Source organism: Pristiophorus japonicus, chromosome 1 (genome assembly GCF_044704955.1).
Source record: "Pristiophorus japonicus isolate sPriJap1 chromosome 1, sPriJap1.hap1, whole genome shotgun sequence".
Lineage (NCBI taxonomy): Eukaryota > Metazoa > Chordata > Chondrichthyes > Pristiophoridae > Pristiophorus > Pristiophorus japonicus.
This window is the reverse complement of record NC_091977.1, coordinates 397,973,485-397,988,983: the sequence shown is the minus strand read 5'-3', so window position 1 is coordinate 397,988,983 and position 15,499 is coordinate 397,973,485. Positions and strand designations below refer to the sequence as shown.

Below are 15,499 nucleotides of genomic sequence, written 5' to 3'. Positions count from 1 at the left end.
GTTTACAGGCCTCTGTGCATCCCTAGTACGAAACTTTAATTAATTAATCAAATGCTGCTTTTTCCAATAGGAATGTATAGTTCTATTATTAATAACCTGAGGTCTAGCATAATTTATTTAAGTACTAGTGTGTTTATAGTGGACATAAAATGTCCTCCTAATGAACTAAATATGATGCAGGTATACAGTATTGAACCTAGACCTAAAGGGTTCAATGGAATAATTTTATAGAATGTCAATTGCCATTAATATTTTGTACAGATTCACCAAACTGAGAGATCATTTCCCCACCGGCAACCTCACCACCCCCACTCCTTCCCCGCCCCCACATCAGGAACTGTAGACTGCATAGCCATACAAGGTTTCAATTCTGCACTCCAGGACTGTAAAGTGTTCCAATTTTGATAAGTTGGAACACAAAACCAGAAAATATTAGTCGAAGCAGGGCCCCCTATGAGACTCAAGCATGTTACAAACTGCAATGATCCAGAAATCTGAAAACATGGTACAGTATTTAAACCTAATTACGGTAAATAGTGCAACAATGGACAGCTTACATGACAAAGGAAGTTACCTCACTTAAACAGGCCTGCATTTGACACGGGACAGTTAAAATCTAGTGGGAAGAAATACATGCATTCGTGGCATTTTAGGGCCAAAGACTAAATAGTCCATTGTGGACAAGTGAATGCACAGTAGGTGCTGTGAAGCCATTATTACATAATGTTGTTAGGAAACTATTTAGATCCAAATCTAGTAGCATATGTAGTTATTTGGTATTAGACAAAGGTTGAAAAAACACAACTAACTTGCTTGTACAAAACCACAATTAACTTCTACAGGACTAGCTTTTACAAGAAGACTTCCACCACCCGTTGCTGCCAATGGAGAAGAACCTTACAGTGGTTTCCCAAAATACCACAGTGCATGTGGTGGGGTGCAGAATCCCTCGCACAATGTCACTCAGAACACACATACCTGGGAAACCTGGAAGGGTTGAAATAAATAAATCTGGCAGGGAATCAACAAACAGGTTCTACAATAAAGACAGTGTGATTAACAGCTACAACAGCCTGTAAGGTTGCTCAGTTACAAGGAAGAGCTACTGGTACAATAATGGTGTCGGAAATCAACTTGGAAAGGAACTGGAAATATTTTAGCAAGTAATATCATAGGCAGAGTCCTGTTACGACTGTGAGCCCAAGTATGTTAGATGTTTACTATACCCACAGGGTTATGGAGCGTATAGTCATAGGCTTTAGGATGAAAAATGTGTAAACTAAGTTCCAACAGCTGATGCATTCTGTCCTGATTGTAGTCAGAATTTTGAAGTATATAGAGGACCTTGTTACTTTCAGTTAACTGTGGGACAGCCATCACATTCATGTCACATATTTAATGACCCTACTACAAAAGGCAGCAATACCGGAAATATGTCTTATCAGTATGGCTGAAGTACTGTACCTTAATCACCATGTTAGGAGAAGGCAGCAACAAAAATCTGACTGGTTCTGACCTATAAGAAAAAAAGCAAGCATGGGCTTTTTTGATTATACAGGTTATTACTGGAATCTCACACTGAATTAAGTGGAAGAATAGCTGTATTGTCTGAACACAAGAACATAAGAAATAGGAGCAGGAGTAGGCCATTTGGCCCCTTGAGCGTTCAATAAGATCATGGCTGATCTGATCTTGGCCTCAACTCCACTTCCCTGCCTGCTCCCCATAACCCTTGATTCCTATATCATTCAAAAATCTGTCTATCTCCACTGAATATACATATATACATATATATATATATATAAAATGACCCAGCCTCCACAGCTCTCTGGAGTACAGAATTCCAAAGATTCACGACCCTCTGAGAGAAGAAAGTCCTCTTCATCTCCGTTGTTCTGAAACTATGGCCCCTAGTTCCAGATTCCCACATGAGGGGAAACATCCTCGCTGCACCTACCCTGTCAAGCCCCCTCAGAATCTTATATGTTTCAATAGATCACCTCTCATTCTTCTAAACTCCAATGTGTATAGGCCCAACCTGCTCAACCTTTCTTCATAAGACAACCTTATCAGGAATCAACCTAGTGAACCCTACTCTGAACTGCCTCCAATGCAAGTATATCCCTCCTTAAATAAAGAGACCAAAACTGTATGCAGTGCTCCAGGTGTGGTCTCACCAACACCCTGTCCAGTTGTAGCCAGACTTCCCAACTTTTATACTCCATCCCCTTTACAATAAAGGCCAACATTCCATTTGCCTTCCTAATTATTTGCTGTACCTGCATACTAACATTTTGTGTTTCATGTACAAGGACCCCAGATCCCTCTGTACTGCAGCATTTTGTAGTATCTCTCCATTTAAATAATAATTTTTTTTTCTACCAAAGTGGATAATCTCACATTTTCCCACATTGTACTCCTGCCGCAAATGTTTGCCCACTCACTTAACCTATCTATATCCCTTTGCAGATTCTTTGTGTCCTCTTCACAACTTGCTTTCCCACCTATCTTTGTGTCATCAGCAAATTTGGCCACATTACACACTCAGTCCCTTCATCCAAGTCATTAATATAAATTGTAAATAGTTGAGGCCCAAGCACTGATCCCTGTGGCACCCCACTGGTTACAGTTTGCCAACCTGAAAATGACCCATTTATCTCAACTCTCTGTTTTCTGTTAGATAGCCAATCCTCAATCCATGCTAATATATTACCCCCAAACCTGTGAGCTCTTATCTTGTGCAGTAACCTTTTATGTTAACACCTTAACTCAAGAAATAGTAGTCAATGATTCTATACATTTTATGAAACTCCAACGTAGTTATATGGTACACCTTTTACAGTTCTCTGGTATGACTAAATTTTACGTAAAAAAAAAGATATGGTAAGTTAGTGTATCACAATACAGGCATATATACCAGATGGGTGCAGTGAATGGTAATGCAAATGAATTATTGCAACAAGAGTGGCAGATAGTGTTGGTTCACATGGACATTATATGTGTGGCACCCGCAGAACCTCCTCTAGGATGATGAGAGTTATATCATAAATTGTCTTTTGTTTCATTGTGAAAGAAGCAAAGCTTTTTGGATCATTCATAAGATTGGTTTGCTGATTTAAATTGTTAATGGTTTCATCAACATAGCAGAGGTTTTTTGTAAATGTATAGCTCCATCTCATCATAGAAATTACAGCATAGAAAGAGGTCATTTGGCCCATCTGGAGATATCTGCTCTTATCTTATTCGCTGCTTTTTTTACATACTCCTATTGGTATTCCTGCTGAGTAACATTCCTGTCATGTACTTTTAGAAATGTTTGTTTAAATATGTAAAATAAAGAAATACAGCTATTCTTTATTTATGTATATAACATCAATTGTAATATTTGAATGCAATACTTCTGATTTCATCTTAAAATTTGATTTTTTTAAAAACATTTTATATTTGACCCTGAAATGAGCTTCTGGCCACATATCCGTGGCATAACTAAAACCACCTATTTCCACCTCCGTAACATTGCCCGTCTCCGCCCCTGCCTCAGCTCATCTATGGCTGAAACCCTCATTCATGCCTTTGTTACCTCAGACTTGACTACTGCAACTCATTCCTGGATGGCCTCCCACATTCTACCCTACGTAAACTTGAGGTCATCAAAACTCGTCAGCCCGTGTCCTAACTCGCACCAAGTCCCGCTTACCCCTGTGCTCACCGACGTACATTGGCTCCCGGTTAAGCAACACTTCAATTTCAAAATTCTCATCCTTGTTTACAAATTCCTCCAAGGCCTCACCCCTCCCTATCTCTGTAATTTCCTTCAGCTTCACAACCACCCGCCCCCACCCCGAAATGTCTGTGCTCCTCTAATTCTGCCCTCTTGAGTATCCCTGATTATAACTGCACAACTATTGGTGGCCGTGCCTTCCGCTGCCTAGGCCCCAAGCTCTATAACTCCCTCCCTAAACCTTTCTGCCTCTCTACCTCTCTTTCCTCTTTGAAGGCGCTTCTTAAAACCTACCTCATTGATCAAGCTTTTGGTCATCTGCCGTAATTTCTTCTTATGTGGCTCAGTGTCAAATAAATTTGTTTTGTCTTAAAACACTTCCGTAAAGCGCCTAAGGACATTTTATTATGTTAAAGGCGCTATATAAATACAAGTTGTTGTTGTAGAAAACATCCCAAAGTGCTTCACAGTTACATAATGAAAAAACGCACGGTTTTAGGAAGTGTGACCAAATTTTGATCAAAGAGATGAGTTTTAAGGGCCTTAGAGGACGAGAGAGAGGATCAAAGGATGATGTTTATGAGACACCTTTATGTTGAGCTCTGACAATGTACTAGTCATTTAATCAAGCCTGGTCAACACCATGGTGAAGGACCATCTGTTCTGAAGCTGGTCATTGAAGCCTTGACAATGGGGGAAAACCTGTCTAGGCAATGCTAAATTAATGACAGCTTCAGCTAGAACTACAAATGCAACATGGGGGTGGTGGGAGGGTTCGATGGTGGTCAGGAGGAGCAGATCATGGTCAGGGAGAGCAGACAGAACGTGGGGGCGGGGAGTGGAGGTATGTTAACTGGGTAGCTTTAAGTTGTGTGGCCGCAGGTCCCGCGCAGACAGTGAGCTGGCTTTTAAATAGAGAAACCACGCATGGTCGGAATTTTGAATGGCCTTGCAGCACATTAAAGCCATTGCACAGGCCCAAATAAAAATTAGAGGGGACATTGTCTGGAGGTAACACTCCTGCTCCTCCTGGCTCACAAGTTGTGCTGCAAAGGCACTTACTTTATGGATTCAGCCCTTTTTGCCTCCTTTCAGCTGCTGAGTTTCCCGAGGCCTAGGAAACCCTGCCGACATGAGTTAAAATTAGACGGTTAAAATTAAGGCAGGCAGCCTCATTATAATATTTATATGACTGCTCCTTGTCTCGCCACCCTTAAAACTGGAAGTGGCGGCATGGGTTCCTGTTTCAATTTTGAATTTTAACCTCTGACCTGACACCAACTCACCCATTTTCGGGAGTTAAATTTCAGCCCATTTGCTGTATTAAGAGCAAAGGATGGACCACTGACATGTTTATGATGCAGTGGGACTGTGGTAAGCATTGTCTGTCTTTACCCCTGTCTCAGCTCATCCGCTGCTGAAACCCTCATGAAACATGCCTCTAGACTTGACTATTCCAATGCTCTCCTGGCCGGCCTCCCACCTTGCAACCTCTGTAAACTTGAGCTCATCCAAAACTCTGCTGCTCGTATTCTAACTTTCACCAAGTCCTGTTCATCCATCACCCCTGTGCTCGCTGACCTAAATTGGCTCCGGGTCCGGCAACGCCCAAATTTTAAAATTCCCATCTGTGTTTACAAATCCCTCCATGGCCTTGGCCCTCCCCATCTCTGTAACCTCCTCCACCATTACAACCTTCCGAGATCTCTGCGCTCCTCTAATTCTGGCCTCTTGTGCATCCCCGATTTTCATCATTCCACCATTAGTCCTAAGCAAGGGATTCCCTCCCTAAACCTCTCTATCTCTCTCCTCCTTTAAGACGCTCCTTAAAACCTAATTCTTTGACCAAGCTTTCGGTCACTTGTCTTAATATCTTATGTGGATCGGTGATAAATTTTGTTTGGTAGTGCTCCTGTGAAGTACTTTGGGATGTTTTACTCTGTTAAAGGTGCTATGTAAATTCAGATTGTTGAAATGTCTATCTCAGGAGATTTACTTGGACTTCATGAAAATTTCAGTTGCAATATTCATTAAATCACTGCCTTTATTATGTATAAAGTCTTTATCACAGTTTCACTAAATGAAATCTGATGGTATATGCATTTTCTTTGCAAAGATAATAATTTGCTCAAGGTATCTTATGTGCATATAATCAGGAAAGTCAGACAAATGGAATGATGAACTTCCCAATGACCAAGACTGCGTTGTGCTGGTATTTAAAAAGCTAACAAAATATATACTTGCTGCAGGGCAATGAGGACAATGTTAGATTTTTTTTTTAATAACATGCAATGAAAGCTTAGAACGAACTAGAATGTAAAATTAGAATATTTTGGTTCCTTAAACAAAGCATTATGTTTGCCTTCTAAACAAAAATTGGAAATAAAGAAAACCTATTCACTGTTTTGTTCCAGACATGGCATTCTTTGCTAGACACATAGACAGGCTACTTATCGCACTTTGCTTGGAAGCATTAGTTATGGATCAAATGCAGCAAATAACTATTGTCAAACAGCTCATCAAATCTAATGTGGTCTTGTTCATTTGGCTTCTGGCAGGGTGGACATGCAAGAAAGCAAACAGAATGGTTCAGTGAAATTACTGAATTAAAGCTAATTGGTTCTTCCAAACCGCATTGCATTGTTTAAGTCCTGTTTCACTTGTTTTGTTGTTGAGAGTAGTCACAATTCCATACAAATATCTGATATAACTGGACATTTTAATGAACTTAAATACTTAGGAGAAAAATAAATAAAGAATTGGTCATTCCATTATCACACTTATATAATTTATTTTCAGGATTATATTACCAGCAAAGAGACATAAAGGGCTACTTCTGTCCTCTCTGTGCACAATAGCATTGATGTGTTGGTAAACAGTGTTTGTGGCCAAATCATAATTCACCCCTCAATCATCCAGAAGCAGCAAGAAAGGATGAACTTAGGCTAGCGGTGGGGCACAGGCCAAATGCAATGGGGGTTCGACATCCTGTCAGCCTATCCTCTGCTTGACTGCAATTGAAACATGAGGAGGAACGTCTACTTAGAGAAGACCTACTTAAAGTAGCTTTTATTTGTATATAATGGCCCATTTGAGGTTTTCAAAATCATTGTAAGACAACTTTTGCACAATAGACTTCTGTTTCTGTTAAAACATCCAAAGCTTTAGGTGAAGAGGAGGTTTAATAGACTAGGAAGAAAGTTTAAATACACGAACAAAAATAGAGTACTGGAACACCAATACATGAAGTCACGCAGTAATGGTACCTGAATGTATACTCATGATCCTCTATATATAAGCCTAGATTTTCCTTGTTTGGTATTATTACCGCCGGACTGGTTATTGATCTGTTTTAGTCAGATTCAAATGGAAGTGGGTACAAATGGAAGTGGGGGTACTTGTGCATGAAACACAAAAGGTTAGTATGCAGGTACAGCAAGTGATCAGGAAGGCCAATGGAATCTTGGCCTTTATTGCAAAGAGGATGGAGTATAAAAACAGGGAAGTCTTGCTACAGTTATACTGGGTATTGGTGAGGCCACACCTTTATACTGCGTGCATTTTTGGTTTCCATATTTACAAAAGGATATACTTGCTTTGGAGACAGTTCAGAGAAGGTTCATTAGGTTGATTCCGGACATGAGGGGGTTGACTTATGAGGAAAGGTTGAGTAGGTTGGGCCTCTACTCATTGGAATTCAGAAGATTGAGAGTGTTGTGTATCTGTAAAGCATGCACTTCCATGTTCCACCATCAGGGAGCTCATCCCCTGAAGTCCCAAGGGATCCCAGCATCCTTACTCTGGAGTGTCTTATTAAAGACTGAGGTCACTTTACTTTAACCTCCCTGTGTGCAGCCTCATCTGTGTTAGGAACACAATAACTGGCGACGAGAATAGAATCCAACGCAAAGATGCAGCAAACAGTGGATATCCTGGAGAAGTTCTCGGAGGGTGAAGACTGGAAAGCCTATGTCGAACGGCTAGACCAGTACTTTGTAGCCAATGAGCTGGACGGAGAAGAAAGCGCTGCAAAAAGGAGAGCGGTCCTCCACACAGTCTGCGGGGCACCGACCTACAGCCTCATGAAGAATCTTCTGGCTCCAGTGAAACCCACAGATAAGTCATATGAGGAGCTGTGTACACTGGTTCGGGAGCATCTTAACCCGAGGGAGAGCGTGCTGATGGCGAGGTATCGGTTCTACACGTGCCAGCGATCTGAAGGTCAGGAAGTGGCGAGCTATGTCGCTGCGTTAAGGCAACTTGCAGGACAATGTGAGTTTGATGGCTACCTGGAGCAAATGCTCAGAGACGTTTTTGTACTGGATATTGGCCACAAGACCATCCTACGAAAACGTTTGACTGTAGAGACACCGACCCTCAGTAAGGCCATTGCGATAGCACAGGCGTTTATGTCTACCAGTGATAACACCAAACAAATCTCTCAGCACACAAGTGCTAGCAATGTTCATAAATTAACTGGAACTGTGTTTGCGAGTAGATATGTACAGGGCAGAACCCACGAGTCTGCAACTGCCAGCAGGCCTCAGGTGACCCAGATGACTCAGAGTCCCCAACAAAGGATGAATGCAAGGCAAATTCACACCTTGTTGGAGTTGTGGAGGCTTCCATTCAGCCTATTCATGCCGCTTCAAAGGGTATGTTTGCAAGAGCTGTGGAACAGTGGGGCACCTCCAACGAGCTTGCAGACGAGCTGCTAACCACCACGTGGCAAAGGAAGATTGGTATATGGTGGATCAAAGCAATTTCGAGCCTCAGAGAGAGGAGGCAGATGCTGAAGTACATGGGGTGCACACATTTTCGATGAAATGTCCACCTATAATGCTAAACGTAAAATTGAATGGCTTACCCATAGCCATGGAACTGGACACTGGCGCTAGCCAATCCATCATGAGTAAAAAGATGTTTGAGGGACTGTGGTGCAGCAAGGCATTCAGACCAGCCCTGAGACCCATCCACATGAAACTGAGAACATACACCAAAGAGCTTATCACTGTCCTGGGCAGCGCCATGGTCAAGGTCACCTACGAGAGCACGGTGCACGAACTGCCACTCTGGATTGTCCCGGGCGATAGCCCCACACTGCTTGGAAGGAGCTGGTTGGGCAAAATCCGCTGGAACTGGGATGACATCCGACGCTATCACATGTCAATGAGGCCTCATGTACCCAGGTTCTTAACAAATTTCCTTCCCTTTTTGAGCCAGGCATTGGAAACTTTTCCGGGGCAAAGGTGCGGATCCACTTGGTCCCAGAGGCATGACCCATTCACCACAAGGCGCGAGTGGTACCTCACATGATGAGGGAGAGAGTGGAAATCGAGCTGGACAGGCTGCAACGCGAGGGTATCATTTCCCCAGTGGAATTCAGCAAATGGGTAAGCCCGATTGTTCCAGTACTCAAAAGTGATGGCACGGTCAGGATTTGCGGCGATTATAAAGTAACTATTAATCGTTTCTCGCTACAGGACCAATACCCGCTACCTAAGGCAGACGACCTATTTGCGACGCTGGCAGGAGGCAAGACCTTCACCAAGCTCGACCTGACTTCGGCCTACATGACGCAGGAACTGGAGGAGTCTTCGAAGGGCCTCACCTGCATCAACATGCACAAGGGACTGTTCATCTACAACAGATGCCCGTTTGGAATTCGGTCGGCTGCAGCGATCTTCCAGAGAAACATGGAGAGCCTACTCAAGTCAGTACCACACACGGTGGTCTTTCAGGACGGCATATTGGTCACGGGTCAGGACACCGCCGAGCACCTACAAAACCTGGAGGAGGTCCTCCAGCGACTGGATCGCGTAGGGCTGCGGCTGAAGAGGTCGAAATGCGTCTTCATGACAACAGAAGTGGAGTTTTTGGGGAGAAAGATCGCGGCGGACGGCATTCGGCCCACAGACCCCAAGACAGAGGCTGTCAGGAACGCGCCCAGGCCATAGAACGTCACGGAGCTGCGGTCGTTCCTGGGACTCCTCAACTATTTTGGTAACTTCCTACCGGGGTTAAGCACCCTTTTAGAGCCCTTACATGTGTCATTGCGCAAATGTGAACACTGGGTATGGGGAAAAAAAAGTAATTGTTTTTGAGAAAGCCAGAAACATTTTATGCTCCAACAAGCTGCTTGTATTGTGCAACCCTTGTAAAAGACTTGTGCTAGCATGTGACGCGTTGTCGTACAGAATCAGGTGTGTATTACAACAAGCTAACGTTGCGGGGAAGTTGCAACCTGTCGCCTATGCTTCCAGGAGCTTGTCTAAGGCCGAGAGGGCCTACAGCATGATTGAGAAAGAGGCATTAGCGTGTGTGTTCGGGGTAAAGAAAATGCATCAGTATCTGTTTGACCTCAAATTTGAGCTGGAAACCGATCACAAGCCCCTCACATCCCTGTTCGCTGAAAACAAAGGGATAAATACTAATGCCTCAGCCCGCATACAAAGGTGGGCACTCGCGCTATCAGCGTATAACTATGCCATCCGCCACAGGCCAGGCACCGAGAACTGTGCGGATGCTCTCAGTCGGCTACCATTGCCTGCAAACTTGTTGATGGTGGTGCAGCCCGCAGACTTGTTGATGGTCATGGAAGCATTTCAAAATGATAAATCACCTGTCACGGCCCGCCAGATTAGGACTTGGACCAGCCAAGATCATCTGCTGTCCCGAGTAAAAAACTGTGTACTGCATGGGAGCTGGGCCAGCATCCCCATTGAAATGCAAGAGCCAATCAAGCCATTCCAGCGGCGAAAGGATGAGCTGTCCATTCAGGCAGACTGCCTGTTGTGGGGTAACCGCATAATGCTACCAAAAAGGGCAGGGAGACATTCATCTCGGATCTCCACAGCACACACCCGGGTATAGTAATGATGAAAGCGATAGCCAGATCCCACGTGTGGTGGCCCGGTATCGACTCTGACTTAGAGTCCTGTGTACAGCAATGCAGCGTATGTGCTCAGTTGAGCAACGCGCCCAGAGAGGCACCACTAAGTTTGTGGTCCTGCCCTCCAGACCATGGTCGAAGATCCATGTCGACTATGCGGGCCCGTTTCTCAGTAAAATGTTCCTGGTGGTGGTGGATGCTTTTTCAAAATGGACTGAATGTGAAATAATGTCAGGAAGCACTGCCACCGCCACCATTGAAAGCCTGAGGGCCATGTTTGCCACCACGGCCTGCCTGACATACTGGTCAGTGACAACGGGCCATGTTTCACCAGTGCCGAATTTAAAGAATTCATGACCCGCAATGGGATCAAACATGTCACCTCAGCCCTGTTTAAACCAGCCTCCAATGGGCAGGCAGAGCGGGCAGTACAAACCATCAAACAAGAGCCTTAAACGAGTCATAGAAGGCTCACTCCAAACCCACCTGTCCCGAGTACTGCTCAGCTACCGCACGAGACCCCACTCGCTCACAGGGGTGCCCCCGGCTGAGCTACTCATGAAAAGGACACTTAAAACCAGATTCGCTGGTCCGCCTCAATCTGCATGATCAGGTAGAGAGCAGGCTGCAGCAACAAAATGTAAACAATGGTCGCGCCACTGTGTCACAGGAAATTGATCTGAATGACCCTGTTTATGCGCTAAACTATGGACATGGTCCCAAATGGATCGCGGGCACGGTGATAGCTAAAGAAGGGAATAGGGCGTTTGTAGGCAAACTAGACAATGGACAAATTTGCAGAAAGCACCTGGACCAAACAAGGCTGCGGTTCACAGACTGCCCTGAACAACCCACAGCAGACACCACCTTTTTCGAGCCCACAACACACACTCAAAGGATCAATGACATCAAGCCGGACCAGGAAATCGAACCCATCACGCCCAACTGCCCAGCAAGGCCAGGCTCACTTAGCAGCCCTGCAGGGCCAACAACACGCCAGCCCAGCGAGGGCATAGCCAACACACCAGAACAGACATTTGTACCGAGGCGGTCCACCAGGGAAAGAAAGGCTCCTGACCGCCTCACCTTGTAAATAGTTTTCACTTTGACTGTGGCGTGGGAGTGATGTTGTGTATCTGTAAAGCATGCACTCCCATGTTCCGCCACCAGAGAGCTCATCCCCTGAAGTCCCAAGGAATCCCAGCATCCCTTGGGAGCACTGTATATAAGCCGGCTCCGAAGGCCTGTTCCTCACTCTGGAGTGTCTTATTAAAGACTGAGGTCACTTTACTTTAACCTCCCTCTGTGCAGCCTCATCTGTGTTAGGAACACAATAGAGAGGTTATCTTATCAAAAGGTGTAAGATTATGAGGAGGCTTGACAAGATGGATGCAGAGAGGATATTTCCACTGATGGGGGAGACTAGAACGAGGGGGCATAATCTTAGAATAAGGGGCCACCCATTTAAAACTGAGATGAGGAGAAATTTATTTTCTCAGAGGGTTGTGGATCTGTGGAATTCGCTGCCTCCGAGAGCTGTGAAGCTGAGACATTGAATAAATTTCAGACAGAGATAGACAGTTTCTTAACCGATAAGGGAATAAGGAGTTATGGGGCGCGGGCAGGAAAGTGGGCCTGAGTCCATGATCGGATCAGCCAAAATCGTATTAAATGGCAGAGCAGGCTCGAGGGGCCGTATGGCCTACTCCTGCTCCTATTTCTTATGTTCTTATAATGTTCTTATGAGTACACCTAATTTTTCTAGGTCAGCTCATTAGCATAACTTCAGATCTGGATTTGGATAAATCTAAAAGAGTATTTTAATGATGGGAAATGAAAATTAGCCTCAAAATGGCTAGGCTGTCTGGCAGACTCTCACTGTAACTTCAGTGGAACAGCCACAGACTTGGCTTCTGGACTCGTGATGGAGTTTCCACTTGGCTTTGTAAGGGGGAAAGTCTCTGCCTGCTCCTTGCTAGAAATTCAGTATCGCCCATTTTGAGACGTTAATCCTGTTCGGGCGATAACAATAGTGCCCCTTAAAAGTTTGCACTGTCTATCGCAAAATTAGGTTTCTGCACCCCAAGAGGAAAAGGGAGCGCAAAATCAGTTGTTGCACAATTCTCTTAGGGTGGTGGAACCGAAAATCTCAGTGGTAAATTTAAAGAAGGAATGCGCTTGGTACGATAGTCGGCACGCATCCCGTGGATAGCCGAATCTTCAAGGCGTGGTAAGATAAGTATGCGCATGCACAGCTCTAACTTCTCAGTCTGCTCAGAACGGGAAAATGGAGGAGGATAGAGTTTGCCATCGTACACACCACTTCTCAGCCACGGCCGTGGATGCATTGATGGAGGCAGTGGAGAGGCGCTGGAACATGCTCCAATCTTCCACTGCAAGGAGGCCCACTCCTAGAATATTCAGGAGGCTATGGAGGGAGGTGGTCCAACACGTCCCCGCGAGGTACATGGTGGCCAGAAGTGCGACACAATGTCGCAAGAAGTTCAACGACCTCACTAGGGACGTGAAGGTGAGTACCCTTCCTATTAACGTTGCAATGCCATAATGTGAACCTCACTGTCTCACACAATGTCAAGTCTTTGCAGTACCTGCTCCTTCACTATGTGTGCCAGGCCATGGTTTTCGTTGGTGAAGACACCATAAAAGTTCAGGCGCAGTTCACCAGCCATGCACTAGCCATTCAAGCGCCGCTTACCAGCCTTCTTCCCTACTCAGCCTAACCCCTCCTCGCACTACTGTTTCACTCTTGTTTTGCGTTAGCACAACTTCAGCCTCATCCTTCATCTTAGGTGTTTCTCACCTAATCCCACTGTTCACACAGCCACTCTGCGCATTCAAATGTAGATCTGCTCGCTTCCAAACATGAGAAGCTATTCAATTATGGAAGCACATGTGGCACATGATGAGCTGCTCACTCACTCACACCTTTTGTTTGTTATTGCAGTCGGAACTGGCGTACAACATGCGCGAACAGAGGCACACCAGAGGGGAGCCTGGCCTCCAGGACCTCACAGAGGTGGAGGAGCGAATGTCTGCCCTCATGGGCACACCAGTTGGTGCGGTATCGATCGGCAAGGCTAAGCTGCCTGGGGACAGCGATGGTATGTTAATGTGCTTTGTGTTTTATGTGGGACCCTTTGGCCTTGACACCACATACCTTACCCCCTTTAATATAAATATCTAATACCACCTGCTTCTTCTCTTCCTGCCTCCTCCCCTGCTGCTAACCACAGTTGTGTTGCTTTGTGCTTACAGATGATGAGCCAGAAGCGCAGCAGCCTGCCCCTGAGCCATCGACTGCCAACGACGGCAGAGATGAGGAGGAAGAGGACCACAGAGTGGGATCAACCATCAGCAGCACCAAAACATGGATAATACCTCGGTGGAAGAGCCAAAGTTCCTGGGGTTCAAGATCCTGAGGCTCCTGGTCCCAGTGGCCTCCAACAATGCCCAGCGCTGGGCGAAGTTCGGGCGCCAGTTCCCCAGAGAGTGAGTCAGCCCATGAGTCCTGCACCCAGACACTGAGATGTGGACATGGACTTGGAGGCTACGTCCAGAGAGTCCATGGGCTAGAACCTCCACTTTTTTTGCATGCTTAATGCCCACTTAACGCCCATTTTACCGCTGAAATGATGTATAACACCCATATATCGCCCAGTTTGGCACAAAATGGAAACTGACGGACATTTTTAGGAAACTTAACGCTTAACGGCGGGAAAAAAATATTACCGCCCGCCCACTTTTTTGGGGCGGAATCGTCGGAATGGGCGAAATCAACGCCCATAATATCGCTCAGCGTTACTTTCCGCAATGATTTAATGCCGAGATTCAATATTAACGCCCGCCCACTTTTTTTTGTCATACAGAGCATATTTACCGAAACTAGCGGCCATGGAGATTGCCTATCGTCAATTTCACCACCTCGCAAACACATCACCCACAATATCGCTCGCCCAAAAAAAACACCCCAAAAAAGTGGAATTAACCCGAACTAATCACAGCGTTATGGATGCCATGTTCTAGATCACATGTCGCATCCTTTAAAAGGCTGCTGTGCTTCAACCTCGGCGGAGTTCGGATGTACTCTGCAGGTTGTTGGAGTTAATGTGAACTCTCTAAAAACATCTTGACCATACAGTGACCGATTGGAATTGAATAGGTGTCTTCGTCGGGACATTCCTTGTTTGTGGCCAATCGGTGGAAAACAGAGAGCTACTGCAATGGGGCCTGTCCTTTCTCACCCTCTCTTGGTGACCAATTACATGCAGCAGACTCGACATCACCGAAGGAACGCTCCACTGCATTATGTGCCCAATGTAAGACGTGACAGACTGATGAGGAGGACCAGATGTTACACCCACTACAAGTACAAGAAGAAGCATTCTTACCTTACTCAACTTGCCCGACACCACCTGTCTTCGGAGACTGCACTTCCACAAAGAGGTTATCACTGACGTATGCCAGCTGATAAGGGCAGATCTGCAGCCTGCCAGCATCATCAGTACTGCACTGTCCGTCGAGGTCAAAGTCACCGCGGCACTGTGATTCTATGCCTTGGGTTCTTTTCAGGCCACAGCTGGAGACATTTGCAGACTTTCTCAGCATGCCACACATCGCTGCATTAGACAGGTCACTGAAGCCCTGCACGCATGCAGGAGGTTCTTGATCAGCTTCCCTATGACCAGGGAGGCACAGACTGAGAGGGCTCTAGGATTCTCCAGAATTGCAAACTTTCCCAAGGTGCAGGGAGCAATAGACTGTATGCACGTCCCAATGCGGGCATACCGTCAGAATGCAAAGGTTTTCAGGAACCGCAAGGGATTCTACTCCCTGAATATGCAACTGGTTGTCAACCACCAGCAAAT

General features: G+C 45.4%; 1 protein-coding gene across 5 annotated transcripts in view; it reads right to left on the bottom strand.

The window, feature by feature from the left end:
• ppp1r42 (protein phosphatase 1, regulatory subunit 42) overlaps positions 1–15,499 on the bottom strand; it is a 223,005-nt gene that overhangs the window by 41,886 nt on the left and 165,620 nt on the right. For all 5 annotated transcript variants that reach the window (XM_070875368.1, XM_070875387.1, XM_070875407.1 and 2 more), the window contains one exon: positions 1,465–1,516. In XM_070875368.1, coding sequence (XP_070731469.1) covers positions 1,465–1,516 — 52 coding nt within the window. The remainder of the gene's footprint in view (positions 1–1,464; positions 1,517–15,499) is intronic.